The sequence below is a fragment of the Rhinolophus hipposideros genome (genome assembly GCF_964194185.1).
Source record: "Rhinolophus hipposideros genome assembly, chromosome: 8".
Classification (NCBI taxonomy): domain Eukaryota; kingdom Metazoa; phylum Chordata; class Mammalia; order Chiroptera; family Rhinolophidae; genus Rhinolophus; species Rhinolophus hipposideros.
This window is the reverse complement of record NC_138054.1, coordinates 28,900,807-28,917,440: the sequence shown is the minus strand read 5'-3', so window position 1 is coordinate 28,917,440 and position 16,634 is coordinate 28,900,807. Positions and strand designations below refer to the sequence as shown.

General features: G+C 32.3%; 1 protein-coding gene across 2 annotated transcripts in view; it reads left to right on the top strand.

Moving 5' to 3' along the window:
- PKN2 (protein kinase N2) overlaps positions 1-16,029 on the top strand; it is a 110,368-nt gene extending 94,339 nt beyond the window's left edge. For both annotated transcript variants that reach the window (XM_081057462.1, XM_081057463.1), the window contains 6 exons: positions 4,117-4,179; positions 5,355-5,431; positions 8,854-8,996; positions 12,425-12,532; positions 12,948-13,028; positions 13,116-16,029. In XM_081057462.1, coding sequence (XP_080913588.1) covers positions 4,117-4,179; positions 5,355-5,431; positions 8,854-8,996; positions 12,425-12,532; positions 12,948-13,028; positions 13,116-13,319 — 676 coding nt within the window. In that variant the 3' untranslated portion in view covers positions 13,320-16,029. The remainder of the gene's footprint in view (positions 1-4,116; positions 4,180-5,354; positions 5,432-8,853; positions 8,997-12,424; positions 12,533-12,947; positions 13,029-13,115) is intronic.
- Positions 16,030-16,634: the final 605 nt, after the last annotated feature.

Sequence of the window (16,634 nt, the reverse complement as noted above, 5' to 3'; positions counted from 1 at the left end):
CCATTTAGGTTCATTTTAGTAAAATATCTTTTATTATTATTATTATTATTATTATTATTATATTTTCTCCCTAGGGAATACCATCTAGGACCATGGCTTTAAATACCAATTATACTCAAGTACATTAGTTACGAAAAAAGTGTAGAAGAGTCTCTATCATATGTTTGTATGAAATATTTGTATTTGCATTTTAAAGGGTAATTTTAAAATATATATTTTAAGCCTTTGTATATGTTTACCATATCTCAAAGAATATAAAAGAAACTGTTATGCATATTGCCCCCAATGAAAGACATAGAAAGCAGACTTCACTAGAACCTTCTTTGTAATTTTTGAATTTGATATTACATGAAGGTTTTGCTTACTCAAATGCATAACGATAAATAGCAAACATTTGAGATTAAATATATATGTATATATATTTTTCCTCTAGTGTCATCTCAGTTATAGCTCTTAAGTGGTGGAGCTAGGATTTGAACCTAGGAAAGTGCTCTTAATAACTGCACTCTACATGCTGGTGTTTACCAAATTTATATCTCCAGCCCTGACCTCTCTCCTAAACTTCCAACTCTAACAACATTTAGTAGCCAACTAGACTTTTCCCTCGTGTGGCTAATAGCATTTCTCATTTAACTTCTCAAACTGAACTACTGGTTTTTCCCATTTTCCCCCGACCTCACCTACTGCTCCCCAGGCCTCTACTCTCCTAGTCTTCTCCATCTTATTTATTGAATGGCAGTACCATCGACCAGTTTTTCAAGCTGAAACACAGGGTGTCATTCTTGGTCCTCTTTCCCCTCACAAGCAACATCCAAATTACTAACAAATTCGATTAATTCTACCTCCAAAACATATCCCAAACCAATAGTAAACCTTTATTGGGTTTATTCTTGAGTTTTCATCACTTGTCTATATTCTGACAACTGACGTTTATGTAACATTTTTCCTTTCACTTCTTTGTTTGATTCTCATCATAACCATTACAGGTATATAGAGCAGATAATAGTATACTGTCATGCCTTCAATTTTCAGATAAAGAGATAGGAGGTTAGTTTTGATGGATATGAAGCTTTCAAAAAGCAAAAGCCAGAAAGTAGTAGAAGGCTATTAGTAGTTCCCTGAATATTTAAAAATTGTTAATATTTAAAAATTAAAATCAGGGCTTCTAGACCATGTCTCACCCTGTGCTGCCATTGGAATTTGTTTTTGTTTAGTTATGTTTTTGTTTAGTTTTTTTTTAAAAGAAATATAAAATTCAGCTCTGCCTTAAGGAACTTTTATTTTTTCTGAGAATACAATTGATATACACAAATGAAACAAACCCAGTGAAATATAATAATAAAATACATTGCAGTACTTCAGGTCTGAAGTACCTCCCTCTAATTATTCAAATCTCACCTCAAATGCTGTTTCTTTGAAGGTCATTTTCTGAGTACCCTATATAAAATACCACTATGTCACTAATGTCCAGATCAGGTGTCTCTATTCTGTTTTTTATTTTATTTTCTCCATATCACTTTATTTCTACCTGAAATCATCTTATGTGGTTATTTTTACATTTTTATTGTCTGTGTCCCCTCACTTAAAGGGAGGAACAAGGACCATTTCTATTCTGTGTACTAGTGGAACACCTAGAAGAGTGGCTGACACATACTAGGTGATTAGTGAATTTTTACTGACTGAGACAGTAGAATCACAATTAGTTTGATTCCTAGCTTTGCTGTTTTCTAGCTATGTGACTTTTTTATGTGTCTCTGATAGCTTCATTTTCTGCTTCTGTAAAATATTTATCTTAAAAGCTTGATTTGAAGATTAAATAAGCTGATAAGTGAGAATATTTAATAGTACCTGACACATAGTAAGCATTCAGTCAAATAAGTTTTTTAAACAGTATTACCCAATTATTTGTTAAGTTCAGTATCATTATGACAATCTGTTAACAAAGAATGAAACAAGAGAAATCAAAAGTATTTTTATAACTGTTATAATGTTGTTTTACCACCAAAGTGAGTTCACTAAAAATTTATGTATAACTGCCTTATTAATTTTAGAATCACATTTATTTTAATGGACTTTAGTTATAACTTTTAAACTTCTGATAAGTAATTATATAAGATCTAATGTATTATCAAATAAACATTTCTAAATAGTTATTTTAAAAGTCTCCCAAATTATTGTCCCATGTGTCATAAGAATAAACACAAAACTTAGCTCTGTTATCTACATGTGCATATAAATGCATTCTAAAAGTTTGAAGATCATTCACCAAACTGACAAGAGTAGTTATCTCTATGGATGTTAGTGGCATTAAGGTGAGATGAATAAATGAAATATTGTACTTTGTGCAGGGGTATTAAATGTATTTTATAGAGAAAATATGCATGTATTATATGTATAATTAAAAACTGATTCTCCTATTCAGCTGTTCTACACTGAAGACAGATCTGCATTTTTAAATTTACTCATTTATTACCTATCTCCTCATTCAGTACACCTACTGTACAAATACAGTACAGTACACCTACTGTACATAATGTCAGGCATTATGCTAAGCATTTCATACAAACAATGAAAAAGACAAACATGGTCCTATTCAAGAGTTAATATTCTCCCTGGGCTTAAGTTTTCCTAAGATCCAAACTCATTTATCCAATTTCTAGACCTCTTCACCTGCCCCCAAGGCAATTCAGAGTCAACATGTCTAAAGCCCAATTCATTTTTCTCCACAAAAGTTTGGCTTCTTCTATATATTTTTTTACCTATTCATTACATTAAGAAGGAAACCTTGAGAGTCATCTTCAGCTTTTTTCTCTCCCTCATCCTCTACAGCTAATGAGATACTAAGTCATGTCTTGCTAGTTTTCAAGTTTCTCTTGACTCCATCTCTTACTGTCTTTGTTGGCACTACATTGGAGATTCTCATGGTCTTCCACCTACAGTGTCATAATAGCCTTATCTGTTATTTTTCCCTCTGCTTCTACTCCAACCTTCATACTACTATCAGAAAAATCTGTCTAACATAAATCTGATCGTCCTGCCCTGATTAAAATGGTTTGATTCTCTATCGCTAAGAGAAAAAATTTTGGTTTCCATAATATGACATTCAAGGTCCTTTACAGCTTGACGCCAGGCTGTCTTTTCAGCCTGTCCTCCACTACTTCTTCCCCATTCTTTATTTCAGCCACAGCAAGCTTGTTATTGGTTGTCAAACATTTTACGCCTTTTATACCTTGAATCCTTTCCCTCTTAGGGATTTTCTTGTGTTTCCCTCATGAAAGTTCTACCGTATTTTGCCACGCATAATGTGCATGTTTTTTGCCCAAATTTGTGAGGGAAAAACAAGGGTGAGCGTTATACATGGGTAGTACTAATTCTGTATCTATATAAATGTTTTTAATTCTTTTATTTATGCTTATGAGTTAAAAGTGTTAAGTGTAGAAATCAGTAGTGAAATCCGTATGCAAAATAATACCCTGGACTACGATAATCAGTTTTGTTAAACTTACGATGAACTTGCAACGAGGAAGAGTTCTTGGCCTTCTGTGATGCATAAATATTGTAAATATATTACCAGTACATAAAATTTCTTGTACTTTGTATCTGTTCTTGTGTTTTGTAATTATTTGTTACATAATCTTGTACCATAATATGTTAAAAAAAATAAATGCTAAAATTCCTTTGTAATACAAAAAACAAATACCTAAATGTAAACAAATAAATTTGAATTAAAAAATTAAAACAAAAAATATTTTCCCTGAACATTTGGGCCAAAAATGTGGGTGCGCATTATACACAGGAGCGCATTATATAATATATGGCAAAATACGGACTTTTCATACTATCATTCTGCCCTTAATGGCATATTGTAATTTCTCCTACATAAGCACGTCAAGGACTACAGTGACTCCATCAGGCAAAGTTAATGGCTTCCATTGTAGAGATTGTATTTTCTTTATTTTTTTTACCTCCAGTATTTAGCACATCTTACTATGTCTGGCACAGAGTAAGAACTAAGTAAATATTTGTGAAATTAGTTTACTACAGAATTCTGCTTTAAATTCTGATTAAAAAGTAGTGGAATTTATTAAACTTTTTAAAATTTAATTCTTCAAACAGATTTTATGCTGCATGTGTTGTTCTTGGGTTGCAGTATTTACATGAACACAAAATTGTTTATAGGTAAGTAAAGTTTGGTACTTTCTAATACCTTCTAATGGCTTACTTTGGTATAAATTAGAATTAAAGATAACTAAGAAGGATATTTTGTGTTTAATCAGCTTCTTGATTTTCATTTTAGTGACCTCTAAAACAGTTAAACTCCATAACTTTGAAGACATGGTTAACACAATACATATGTGATGACCCATTTAGTTCCTGAACCTCTACCCATTAATTAGAATAGTGAAATTACTAGTTGGCCTGTGATAACACAGTTTACCAACAATATTCATCCTGGTGAATATTTTACATTCAGTTGATCCACTGCAGAAAACTTATAGACTAGTGCTACTCACAATTTGTCCGTGATAAGCTAAGTAGCTTAGACCAGAATGTAAAACATTACCCTGCTGCCTTCATTAAGTCTTGCTGTCAGCTAAACAGTGTACTTGGTGACATAGCTGATTTATGTATGGCACAAGCTCCTTCTCAGATTGCACATCCATAAAGCAGCTCATAGCCCAGCAGTTAGTCTAGGGACAACACTTGGAATAGCATTGCTCTAGACTAGACAAATTATGGGAGGGCTAGTCATAATTAGGAGACTATGAACATTAGTTTATTCAAACTTCTAACAATATTTTCAACGTAAGGGTTTCCTTGTGGTCTGATTTTACTCAAAGGATAAAATATTTTCAACTTAATTTCTAATCAGTATGGACAGATAGCTATCTATTTTGAATTATTCTCTTAGAAAGTTAAACCTGCCCCACCCCCGCACCTTATTTATACTGTTAGACATCCCATGGGTGATATGTAGGCAAACTTCAAACTTAATTCAAGTAAGATTATCACAAATAACAAACTAATAAAATCTGAATTAAAGATGGTTGACCTCCTTTCATGCTTTAAAATATATGTTTAAATCAATAAAAACTCCTTTTTTAATACATTTTTCCTTTTCTGTATAACGGGGAGGGGGGAATTATTCAGAAAATATATTATGCAGCATAATGAAGTTTCTAAAAGGAATAAAAATTAATGTTTGCAATACAGCATTTAAATCTCAAATTGTAACTTGGAAAGTTGTTTTTAGTAAAAAGAAAAGTATAGCTCCTGATGAAATGATTTCATTACTATATCTACTGATTTTATTGATTTTTTTTTTTCATTGTGCATTTTTTTATCCTAAACAGAGATTTGAAGTTGGATAACTTATTGCTAGATACAGAAGGCTTTGTGAAAATTGCTGATTTTGGTCTTTGCAAAGAAGGTAATTAGACATTTTAAAGTTCCATTTCTAATAGATTATTATTCCTTTGTACTTTGGTAGTTTTCAGGGTTGTCTATGGAAAGGAAAATTTATTTTTAATTTTAATTTAGTCTTTATTAAGACATTACAGATTGTTCATATAACCTAATTGTGACATTAAGAATTCTGTGAATATGAATAAGGTTAGGTTTTCAGAAATCATACTATAAAACTAAGATTCTCCTTGATTAATATAATTCTATCACTACTCTAAGAAAACATTGGTTTAGTACCAAAGTTTTCACTTCATTGGGCCTGTACAGAGTGAATTACATAGGTCTAATAACTTCTCTCCAGCTTCTTAAAACTTTTAACATTTTTAAATAGAAAAAAAATACATATCTCAAGAATCCTTTCTATATATTCAAAAGTCAATAAATAAGTAAACTGAGGAATTATGAATCAGAATCAGTATAAGAAAGTGTAAAGAACATGGCCATAGGTACCAGATAGTCCTAGGTTTGAATTCTGGCTCTGCCACCTATTTGCTCTGTGTCTTTGGACTAGTTATTTTTAACCTCATTTGGCCTATTGCCTCGGCTACAAAATAAATATAATCCTTCTTGTTTAGGAGTATTATGAGAATCAGAGATAAGTATGTGGCACAGTGCCTAACAGATATTGGTATTTACATTTAATACATTATATTATAATGAACATTGTCTGTCTCCTCTACACTGGTAGCTGCTTGTTTCCATAGCACATAGTATAGTGCTTGGCACATCGTAAGTATTCAGTGAATGTTGAATTAATAAATGGATGGATGGATAGATGGATGGAAGGAAGGAAGGAAGGAAGGAAGAGCTCTGTAAGTGTATGTCCAGTAGTTAGCCACTGATCTCTTAATTACTGAATCCAGTAAAAGTTTTTTTCCTCTTATTGGACTTCCCTGTATTGGACATTGTTGATTTAAAAGCTCTTATTCCTCAGAGTCTGTCCTTAGTCCATTGCTCTTCAATGGTAGTTTTTAAATAGCAACTATATGTGTGATTCCCAAATCTATTATTTCCTATCCTAGCATATATATTCAACTGTCTACTAGACAGTTCTACCTGAATAGTCAGTAGGTACCTCAAATGCTATACAAACAAAAATAGTTTCTTTTCTCAGATAGTTTAGTTCATACTTGATGGTGCCACAATCCTCTCAGTCTCCCAATTTGGAAATGTGGAATTGTGGACTCTGTCCTCTTCTCTGTTTTCCACATCCAGTCAATCGTCATATTGTGCTGACATCTACCTCCTTAATATATCTTAAATGTTTTATTTCCCTTCTATTACTGCCAACCATCATCTCATTTTGACAAGACTAATAGCCTCTTAACCTTTCCTGCCTCTAGTCTTTTTCTCCCTCAAATCAGTCTGCCATGTAATTGCAAAAATGCTAGAGGCCCACGTAAATAGAAATCTGACTATGGCACTCCCCTGCTGAAAATCCTTCAATGGCAAAGATGTGATATGCGATGCCCTTCCTGATCTGCCTGCCAACCTATCCAGCCAGACCTCTTGCTGCTGTCTGCCTAGTACTTTCTGCTTCAGCAGCAATGAACTGCTTTGTCTATGTCTCTCCACCACTGTCACCCATCACAACTCTCATTTGCTGACTAACGTCTTCTCGTCCTTCAGACTCAGGTGTCACCTGCCTGCCAAAAAAGTTACCTGAGACTCGGCTCCTCTCCTATTCCAATCCCCAAGTCAGCTTTAGGAATCCTACTTTGCAGTGTTTCTATAATATCTTGCTCTTTCTCTATTATTAGAAAATTATCAATATATGTCTGTTTTCCTCCAGTTTCATGAAAGCTCCTTAAAAACAAGAATTGTGTCTTACTCTCATTTTTATGTTCTCACCCCTTGGCATGGATGCCTAGAACATAACAAGTACTCAGAAAAATACGTATTCAATAACCAGACTCATTAAATGTGTTTTTATTCATTATCAGAAGAATATACGCAGTATATTATAATGATAATAGTTAACCATTTTTGAGCACTTACTGTGTGCCAGGCACTTTACCAAATGCTGCTTATGCTTCGTAGTCATTTAAATAACACAGTCTTGTGAAGGTAGATAATAGTGTTAACTCCAACATACAGATGTGGAAACTAGGCTTTGAGGTACGACAACTTTCCCAAGCTCTCATGGCTAACAAGTGGCAAAGCTGGAATTTAAACCACGATCCTTATGACTCCATAGCCTGATATTAACTACTTAAATGGAGTTTACAAATTTGAAATCCTAGATAATTGGGCCTACTTTCAACTTCTTTTAAAAATATCAAAACAGGAAAATTTATCAGAATGAATGTATTTATCAGAATACTTGTATTACTCTAATGAACATAATATACATGCATTACATTAAAATGTCACAGATGTGTAATATTACTATTAAAAAAGCAAGGGAAAAAAAGTATGACTTACGAGTTGTACGTAATATGTTCTAGTTGTGATCAGGGCACAGAATAAAAGTCAAGAAACATTAGTTCTGTTTCCATCTTTAACTTTTTCCTAATCTTGATCAACTCATTTAAAAGGATTTTGTAGAGCTTACATAGATATTGCATCAACTCTTTTTAAAAATAATATTCTACTGAAGAAAAAACAATATGACATTAAAGAAATTTTGCTCCCCCCCAAAAAAAAACACCCTCACCCTAATGTGCTAATGTATTTAATTATGCCCTTTGTCTTGGTATATAGACTTACAAATTCGTTTAATATTTCAATCATTTAAAATATATACCTTTTTAAATTTAGAATGGCTGGCTTTTCTTTCAAGTTTTTTCATAAGAAAACACTTATGTGAGCTTTTAACACTGGAATACATTGACACGTTATTTTCAGTGTGTAGAATATATATTTGATTAACATATTACTAAATTATGAAGAACATAATATTTGAAAAGTAGTTAGGTAAAATATTAATACCATATCTATAGTATATGACACATTTGGTGTCTTGATTTTCCAAGGGTTGCTATTTGGTATTTTTCAAACTATATTTAATGTTATTTTTATAATGAAGCAAATAAAGTTACTTAAAAGATTGAATTGAAAAGATGATAGAAATTTAAGCTCAGAATCAGTTCCTTTTGTGGTAACTTCTTAGTATCACTTGTAAAGTAATGACAAGAAAGAGAAAATAAGTAAATAAAATAAAGTATGGAAATTTTATTTAAATTTACCTATTAAATAATAAAGTTGCTATTGCACAGTCTTCTCTATACCAGTCCTTAACATTTTCTTTAAAAGTCTTTGATGTATTTTGAGTTTGATCACCGTGCACTAATGTGCAACTTTAACTTTGCTTCCTAAGGATATTTTCTAATTTTTATGCTAGATTTTTTTCTTTGCTAACAAATATTTAAATTTTACCTTTTTCAGGAATGGGATATGGAGATAGAACAAGTACATTTTGTGGCACTCCTGAATTTCTTGCCCCAGAAGTATTAACAGAAACATCCTATACAAGGGCTGTAGATTGGTGGGGCCTTGGTGTGCTTATATATGAAATGCTTGTTGGTGAGGTAAGCAGTACAAAATAGGTGAGAAAAAAAGAGGAAAGATGACTGAAAGAACAAAGGATGTCATTTATAAAACAACTTAATATGTCTCCTGTGTAAAACTTAAGTTTTATATATACTAATAATTGCTTATGATTCTATATTACCGTCACTGTCTTTTTTAGATTTTTATATTATCTGTAGAATGCATTGCCAGTGCTTTGAAAATAGTTCCTTATATCTTGGTATTGCTATGGTTTTATGATTTTAAGATATAATAACATAACTAATCATTTAATACAAAATAGAATAACAGGAAGACTAATGAAAAGAATGTCCTCTATACCTGTAAAGAAAAGTCAGCTATATCTTGGTCAAAAATAAATGTTACTTTTAATGTTTTCTTTAGATAAACTTGAAATAAATTTCTGGATATAACCTAGTTGTACACAGAAATTTTTACCACTTAGGAAACAGTGAATTATATCTAATAAATAAAGCAGTAATAAGAGGCTAATCTATTTTGTTACAAATTGTTGGAAATTATATAATAAATAAGGGTGGAATTGGGAAAGAGTCAATATTTAGACAAGTAATTGAAAACTACTTAAAGGGGCTTGATAATCTCGAGATGCAAGCAAAATTATCTTGTGGGATTGGTTCATTGTTCTGCAGTTTCCCCAGTGCCAACCTTTCTTGTGCATTCTTGGCTTGAATAAATTAGTAACTCAATGAATGAATAACTAAGTTATTGAATGTCACAAATTTCTAAAGTTTTGTTATGTGCTTGTCATGTAGTGGCACTTATCACAAACAAATAAATGATTTCAATTCATCCAGTTGACAGCCCTTTTTGATATGTCAAATTGGAGTAAATAAATACTTGGAAAAGGCGGGAAAGAAATAGCTAATTAAAATATTTATCATGTGCTAAGCACCATACTGTGTGCTTTATAAATATTAGCTCATTTAATTTTTTAGCAATGTTTAATGAGCTCAATACTAATTTACTGCCATTTTTAGATGTATAAATGGAAACAAAAAAGTTTAATAATTTGCTTAAAGTCACACAGCTATCATGTGGTGGAGCTTGGATTTTAAACTCTGGCTCTCTGGTTTCAGAACCTACCTCTAAACCATTATGCTTTCCTGCCTCCAGGGCAGGGTATTGAATCCACAGTACCCAACCTTGTTTCTATTCTTACCACCGGTGGTCGAGATCTAAATTTTTTACCTCTGTTTAGAAAAGCTGTTATATGGTGTTTTAGGATGGAAAGATGTATTTTATCCATAATCCACAGTTTTCTTTACTTTCTAAGAGTGCCATAAGTACTCGTAATAGTTGTTTCTGTAAGCTTTGGGATACTCAAAATCCCTTTTCAAAAAAGTAACATTTTTGTTGGTTTGTTTTTTTTAAGTGTGGTATTCAGTTACGTATGAGATTTAACTAGGTTACCAAAAATTATATGCTTACTTAAAATTTACCCTCCATATTAGAGATGACATACAAAGAATATGAGTTTATTGCAAAATACTACAGAATTAGGAGCCGATGGATTCTACTTCCTCCTATTCTAAAGTGACTGGAGGATTGGGCAGTGAACAAGTGAGGAAGCTCCTGTTCCATATTTTTTTAAGAGCTTCTAATTAATTAAGCTCCAATTACTAGGCGATAAAAGACAATGAAGCCAGCTATTCCTTCACAGTTCCTTTATGCAATCCATTTTTCCTTAGCACCTCCATAAGAGCATAGTTGGGAAAAGAACTAAACTTAAAACTCATTTTAACTCATTTAACTCATTTAATATACTTTATAATTTTATAGCATTGGTGAAATTTTAGCAATACTATTTAACTTTAATAAAAGTAAAGTTTGGCTAAGGTTTTATGTCTCATTTCTATATTATTACAAATAATGGAACATTCACTGGATATATAATGCATATTCAAATTTGTGTAAGTTTTGAAGACTAGAAAGACTCCAGGAATAAATTAATGTACCACGTCTCCTTTCCCTGTGCCAAATGAGAGTGAAGGTGTCAGAGAAGTTTAAAGGAACCTTAGATCCTGAAGTTAGATGCTTGACATCTGAACAGACTATTGCATTTTTCTACATGCTTCAGACACAATTGTTAGCCTTTTGTTGTTAGTCCTATTCGCTTGTAATCTATTTGCATAAACAAGGAATTTTAACATCTTAACAAATATGAAGATGGATCTTCGCTATTTAGAGATTTATGGAATGATAGTTTTCAAATACAAAATTAATCAAATAGGAGACAAAAGAACTTTGTATTACCACGTGAAATTCTGATTGAGAATCCTTGTGAAATAGAATTTTCCCCGATTTGTTACTATCCCAGAAAGAAATTATATTGTCCCATATAGTAGGTATTTGATTTATGTGTTTTGAATTAATGAATGAATAAATAAACCAAAGTTTTTATAACAGAGATTTGAAATTATGTTAGATATGAATAATAGGATGGGCAGCTTCAGCTTCCGGAAGTTGAGTTCTGAATTCATTTTCACAGAATCCTCCGGTCAAAGATCCCTCTCTTTCTATTGATAACTGTTTGCTGCTTGGTCCTCATTCTTTAAAAAATGCAAGGAGTCAAAAATCTAAGCCATCTGAAATTCTGAAGTAATAAGTCATATTTCATAGCCACGTTTTCCACATGGTTGAGAATGTATCCCTTTATACATCATATTGTTGTACTGAATGTAATTTATCTACTTTTTTATGACTCAGTCTTATTGTCATTATGAGTAATAATTTTAATACTCTGCTTACTGAAATGCCCCAAGATCTGTTGCGTATAGAACATTAAATAGGCCTGGAAATGTGTGCTTTTTGAGTTCCTTTCAGTTTAATTTTTTTTGGCAGCTGCTGCTTAGTGCAGTCATTATGTCTGCAAAATTTCTAATTGTGTTTTCAACCATTATTTGCTATTGACTGTGAAATTTAAAGCACATCCATATCTGATGTATTTCCACAAACTCTGTGCTTTCCTCTGTAGTAATGCTTATTACCTTATTCACCTTAACAATTTCCTTCTGCTTTTCACAATACTGAGCTCTAGTATGTAAATATTTCCCAGTATCTGTTAGGTACTCAAAATATTGACTGTCTGGCCAGATAAATGAACAAATGGAGGAAATAAAATAGAATGAAATTAAATTATATGGAAAACGATATTATATAATATAATCAAATTTGTAATTAAGGTCCGTGAAATAAATTTAAGGAAGATTACAGTAACAATATATGGGATATCCTCTGGGTAATAGATACATGTCTATTTTGACTTCTTATAATCCTTGTATGTTTGGTGTTTTGGTGGGTTTGGTTTTTTGTTTTTGCTACCTGGTTCTTGATTGTACTTTGGATAGGTTATAAGATTTCACTGTATTGAAACTTGTTTTGACTTACTCAGAGATATTTCTTCTAGTCTCCCTTTCCTGGTGATGATGAAGAGGAGGTTTTTGACAGTATTGTAAATGATGAAGTAAGGTATCCAAGGTTCTTATCTACAGAAGCCATTTCAATAATGAGAAGGGTAAGAATTAATGGTTTATAAACTACTTAAACTTTTTATATTGAAGGACATTTCCCAAAAGAACTTTAGAAGTTTTTCTGTGAATAGATGTTGCATGTTGTAGACCAGGGGTGTCCAAACTTTTTTCAACGTTTTTCACCAAGAGCCATATGTGGTAAAATATACAAACAGCCCGGCCACCCACTCGAGGTGAAGTAGTATTGCCTCACCTGGTTTAAGTAAACTAAATATATTTTTGGAATTTGCTGCGGGCCAATTAAAAATGGATTGCGGGCTGCAGTTGGCTTGTGGGCCGCAGTTTGGACACCCTGGTTTAGACAAACACATACCAAAAAAATAAAATCTAAATCTTTGCAAGTTAAAAGAATCCTTATCAGTGAAGTCGCTGGTTTTAACTCCTTTTACTTTGTGTTAGCTATTAAGAAGAAATCCTGAGCGGCGCCTTGGAGCTGGTGAGAAAGATGCAGAGGATGTCAAAAAGCACCCATTTTTCCGGGTAAGTATGAAAGCTTAAATGTTTTTATGGAACTGTAGCAGTTAGGAATAGGAAACTAAACTGGTCTTTTTATATTTTGTAATCCAGCTAATTGATTGGAGTGCTCTGATGGACAAAAAAGTAAAGCCGCCATTTGTACCTACTATTAGAGGACGGGAAGACGTTAGTAATTTTGATGATGAATTTACCTCAGAAGCACCTATTCTGACTCCACCTCGAGAACCAAGGATACTTTCAGAAGAGGAGCAAGAAATGTTCAGAGATTTTGACTACATTGCTGATTGGTGTTAAGTTCCTAGACACTGTGAAACCAAGCAGACTGACTCACACGATGACCTCTTAAAAATAGCAACCCTTCATTTGCTCTCTGTGCCACCAGTAGCTTCCGATTTTTTCTTTTTCTTTTTTTTTTTTTAAACACACAAAGATTTGTTTAAAAAGTACTCTTAATACCTTCTTGAAAAGTGGCTTCTCAATGTATTTTCAACATAAATCTGAGCACTGGAAACAATTTCATGGAGTTTAAGCTGAATGAGCATCAGCCATGAAAATCTATCACAAATTAATACTTTTGGATCAATAATCTATTGTTTTTTAAAAAGAGGGAAGAAAATCACTCCTCTGCAGTCCCTGTCTTTGCCGATACCTGCCTTAAGTGAAAGGAAAATTAATCAGTTAACTTCACTTAGCTATATTTTTATAAAGAAAAAAAAGGCTTGGGATGCTATTACTATTCACACATAGTATAATTCTGTTTGAATAAGGCAAATGCTCTTATTTTTTTAAAGAAATTAGTGTAATATCAAAAATGTAGTGGTAGTTTGTGCACATTTTCAGGCTTTTTTGTAATGAAATGAATTGATGTCTTGTTTTATAAATTTTCTATATTTATTAGGAGAAAATTTTTTATTGCCTTATCTTTACCAACCATGTAACAGAACCTCACAGCTTTCCAACAGAGCTACTTGCCAAACAATTTTTTGTTTATTGAACCAAGCTGAAATGAACAGGAACAAGCAAACATCAGCATTTACTTAAAATTTTAAGAATGAGGACTTCTGATTATCCTGAACCAAGATACTGTGTTACCTATATGCATTCCCAAAGTCTAGACACTCAGTGTGTTCAGTCATACCTTCTTCCAAAATCAGTGAACTGATTACGCCTTTTTTTGTATTGTACGTTTATCAACCTAGTTCATCTTGTTCTGTGTCTACTGTAGAAGGGAACTATATCTTTGTTAAAACGTAGGGATTATCATTGTATACATGCTGTGAACATGTATATGTGCAAGTTGTAATGTATTCTATGTTGTAGGTTTATTATTTAATTTCACCACTTCATCACTTTTGTACAGTGGCCAAGCAGACACCTCAAACTCCAGCATTTACATTAAGTGAATTTGCAGACTTTAGGCCACTGGATCCAGATTTTATATTGGCAGTTACTAAGGGCAAAAGCAATATATTGTAACAGAATGTATAAATATTTTTGATAAAACAGTCTATATTTTATAAAAATTATTATAACACTAAAGCTGTACCTCAAAAGTCTCAAAAATAATTTGATCAAATACTTTTTAAAACTCATCAGAGGATCCTTTTGTGGCTTTTTTAATGTTCTTACAGGAAAGTCTTTTTGCAAGCCATGACTTTTCTACTTGCCTGGAGTTTTTTGGGTTTTTTTGTTTGTTTGTTTGTTTTTCCCTTCTGGTCCATGACTTCATTGTTTTTCCTTAGTTCAATAATAACATCTTTGATTCTGTGCTTATTAGCATGTTAGGGTCATCATACCTCAGGAACTGAAATTAACCATTTAATCACAGTGAATTCATGTCTTAAAAATTGTTCAAGTTTAAATCCTATGAGAAATATGAAAGCACATTTGTTTATAAAATTGAGCTAAAAACATTTATAAATATTTCAGCCTTCCCAGGGTGTGTTGGCATGTTCTTTTTATACTCTAAGAACAATTAAAATTGTTCAGAGATAATTCGTATTTTCTAATTGATTATTACCCAACATCCTTTGGGGGATAATCTTACAGAAGGAGCAATATGTTGTTTAAAGTTATTTTTAAATGGCAGTTAACTTTTGGTAAATGACAGGAGAGGATCTTAGATTAATTGTCTGGCTTTAATTTAAACAGTATTAACACAACATTAAAAAAACACTACGTCCTTTTGAGGTACAGTCTGTTCACCTTTTTTGGTTCTCAAATATGCATAAAAAGCAATGTCTAAAATAGGCTTTTAGCATTAAAAACTGACATAGCGTTTTGTAACTACACAGTGTACAGAAATTTTTTTAATTGAAGTCAATCACTAAAAAAATTAGTGGGCAGGGTATATTCACACAATTAAGCTGAAGAAAGCACTAATTTTGTCTGTAGTTTTTAAAATATATATATTTTAGTCAGATTTTAAAATTTTAAACTCTATAGAATGTAAATATATTTTGCTATTACTGTATGTGTAAGTGACTGCTCAAGCACTTTGTAAGGAAATTAGGATATTTTAGAATGGTACACTATGCATTCAAATGAATTGTGCCTTTAACTATGTCATTCTAAGAGAAAAAGTGTTTTGCAGTCATAAATTACCACAAATGCACAAATTAAAGTTTAAATAGATTGTAATTTGTAACTTTGTTTTTAAGTATTATTTCCTTTTGGAAACTTCCTGTTGATCAAAATATGCATTAGTTTTACTATATTCAAGATTTCAAAGAGTATTTAACTTTAGTTAGACTTCTTGCAAGCACTTTTTGTCCTGGGGAAAGCCAAAATCATGAAGATTCAAAGCAAGTTGTTCTCTTCTCTGGTAATAATGGGAAAACTTTACATCTTACTCCTGCAAGATCAGAAGCATCTTTCATTCAATGGATATTTATGCCTTCTGTATGCTAGACACAGGATAGAAAGGTGGGGGGAAAAACTTCAAAGTGTTCAAAAATAAAGAACTATGCATTAATGCTGAAATGCAAGCACCAGTATTATATGTACTTTTCTCTTGTTTGAGGTTATTTTATTTTAGGGCCTGACCTTTCAGAAAGTAGGTAAATGGAAACAGAGTACTAGTCATTTTATAGCTATCTTATTCAAAAATTGCAATGGAATATTTTAGAAACACATAATCCTTGTTTTCCCTATAACACAAATTGGGGTGATAATGGAATTATTTCCATTATATGTTGACTAGGTGAATGCTACATTATAGATTCAAATTAACAAAATTTTCACAGGTGTTGCTGATCTTCCAAAAAAATAGGGTAGGACAAACTCAAAGGACCAAATGCCAATCCATAGATCATAATCTTAATTTAGAATTCTTATTTACCTTCTAGCTATCATTTGAGATCTAGTGTTTGTCTGAGATATTAGGTGCGCGTGCACTTTGTGTGTGTGTGTGTGTGTGTGTGTAGACATGCAGATATGTGCATATATGAATAGAGGTAAGTTTTAAAACAGTGTCAGAAATCTTCCATAATTCCCTCTTATAGTGTCATACCTAAGTAGAAGCTCTGAGACCTCCTTAAGGTCTCATTAAAGGTACAAGTGGTCTCCAGCAACCTCTCACCCCAAAACAAGCAAAGAAATTTGGGCATG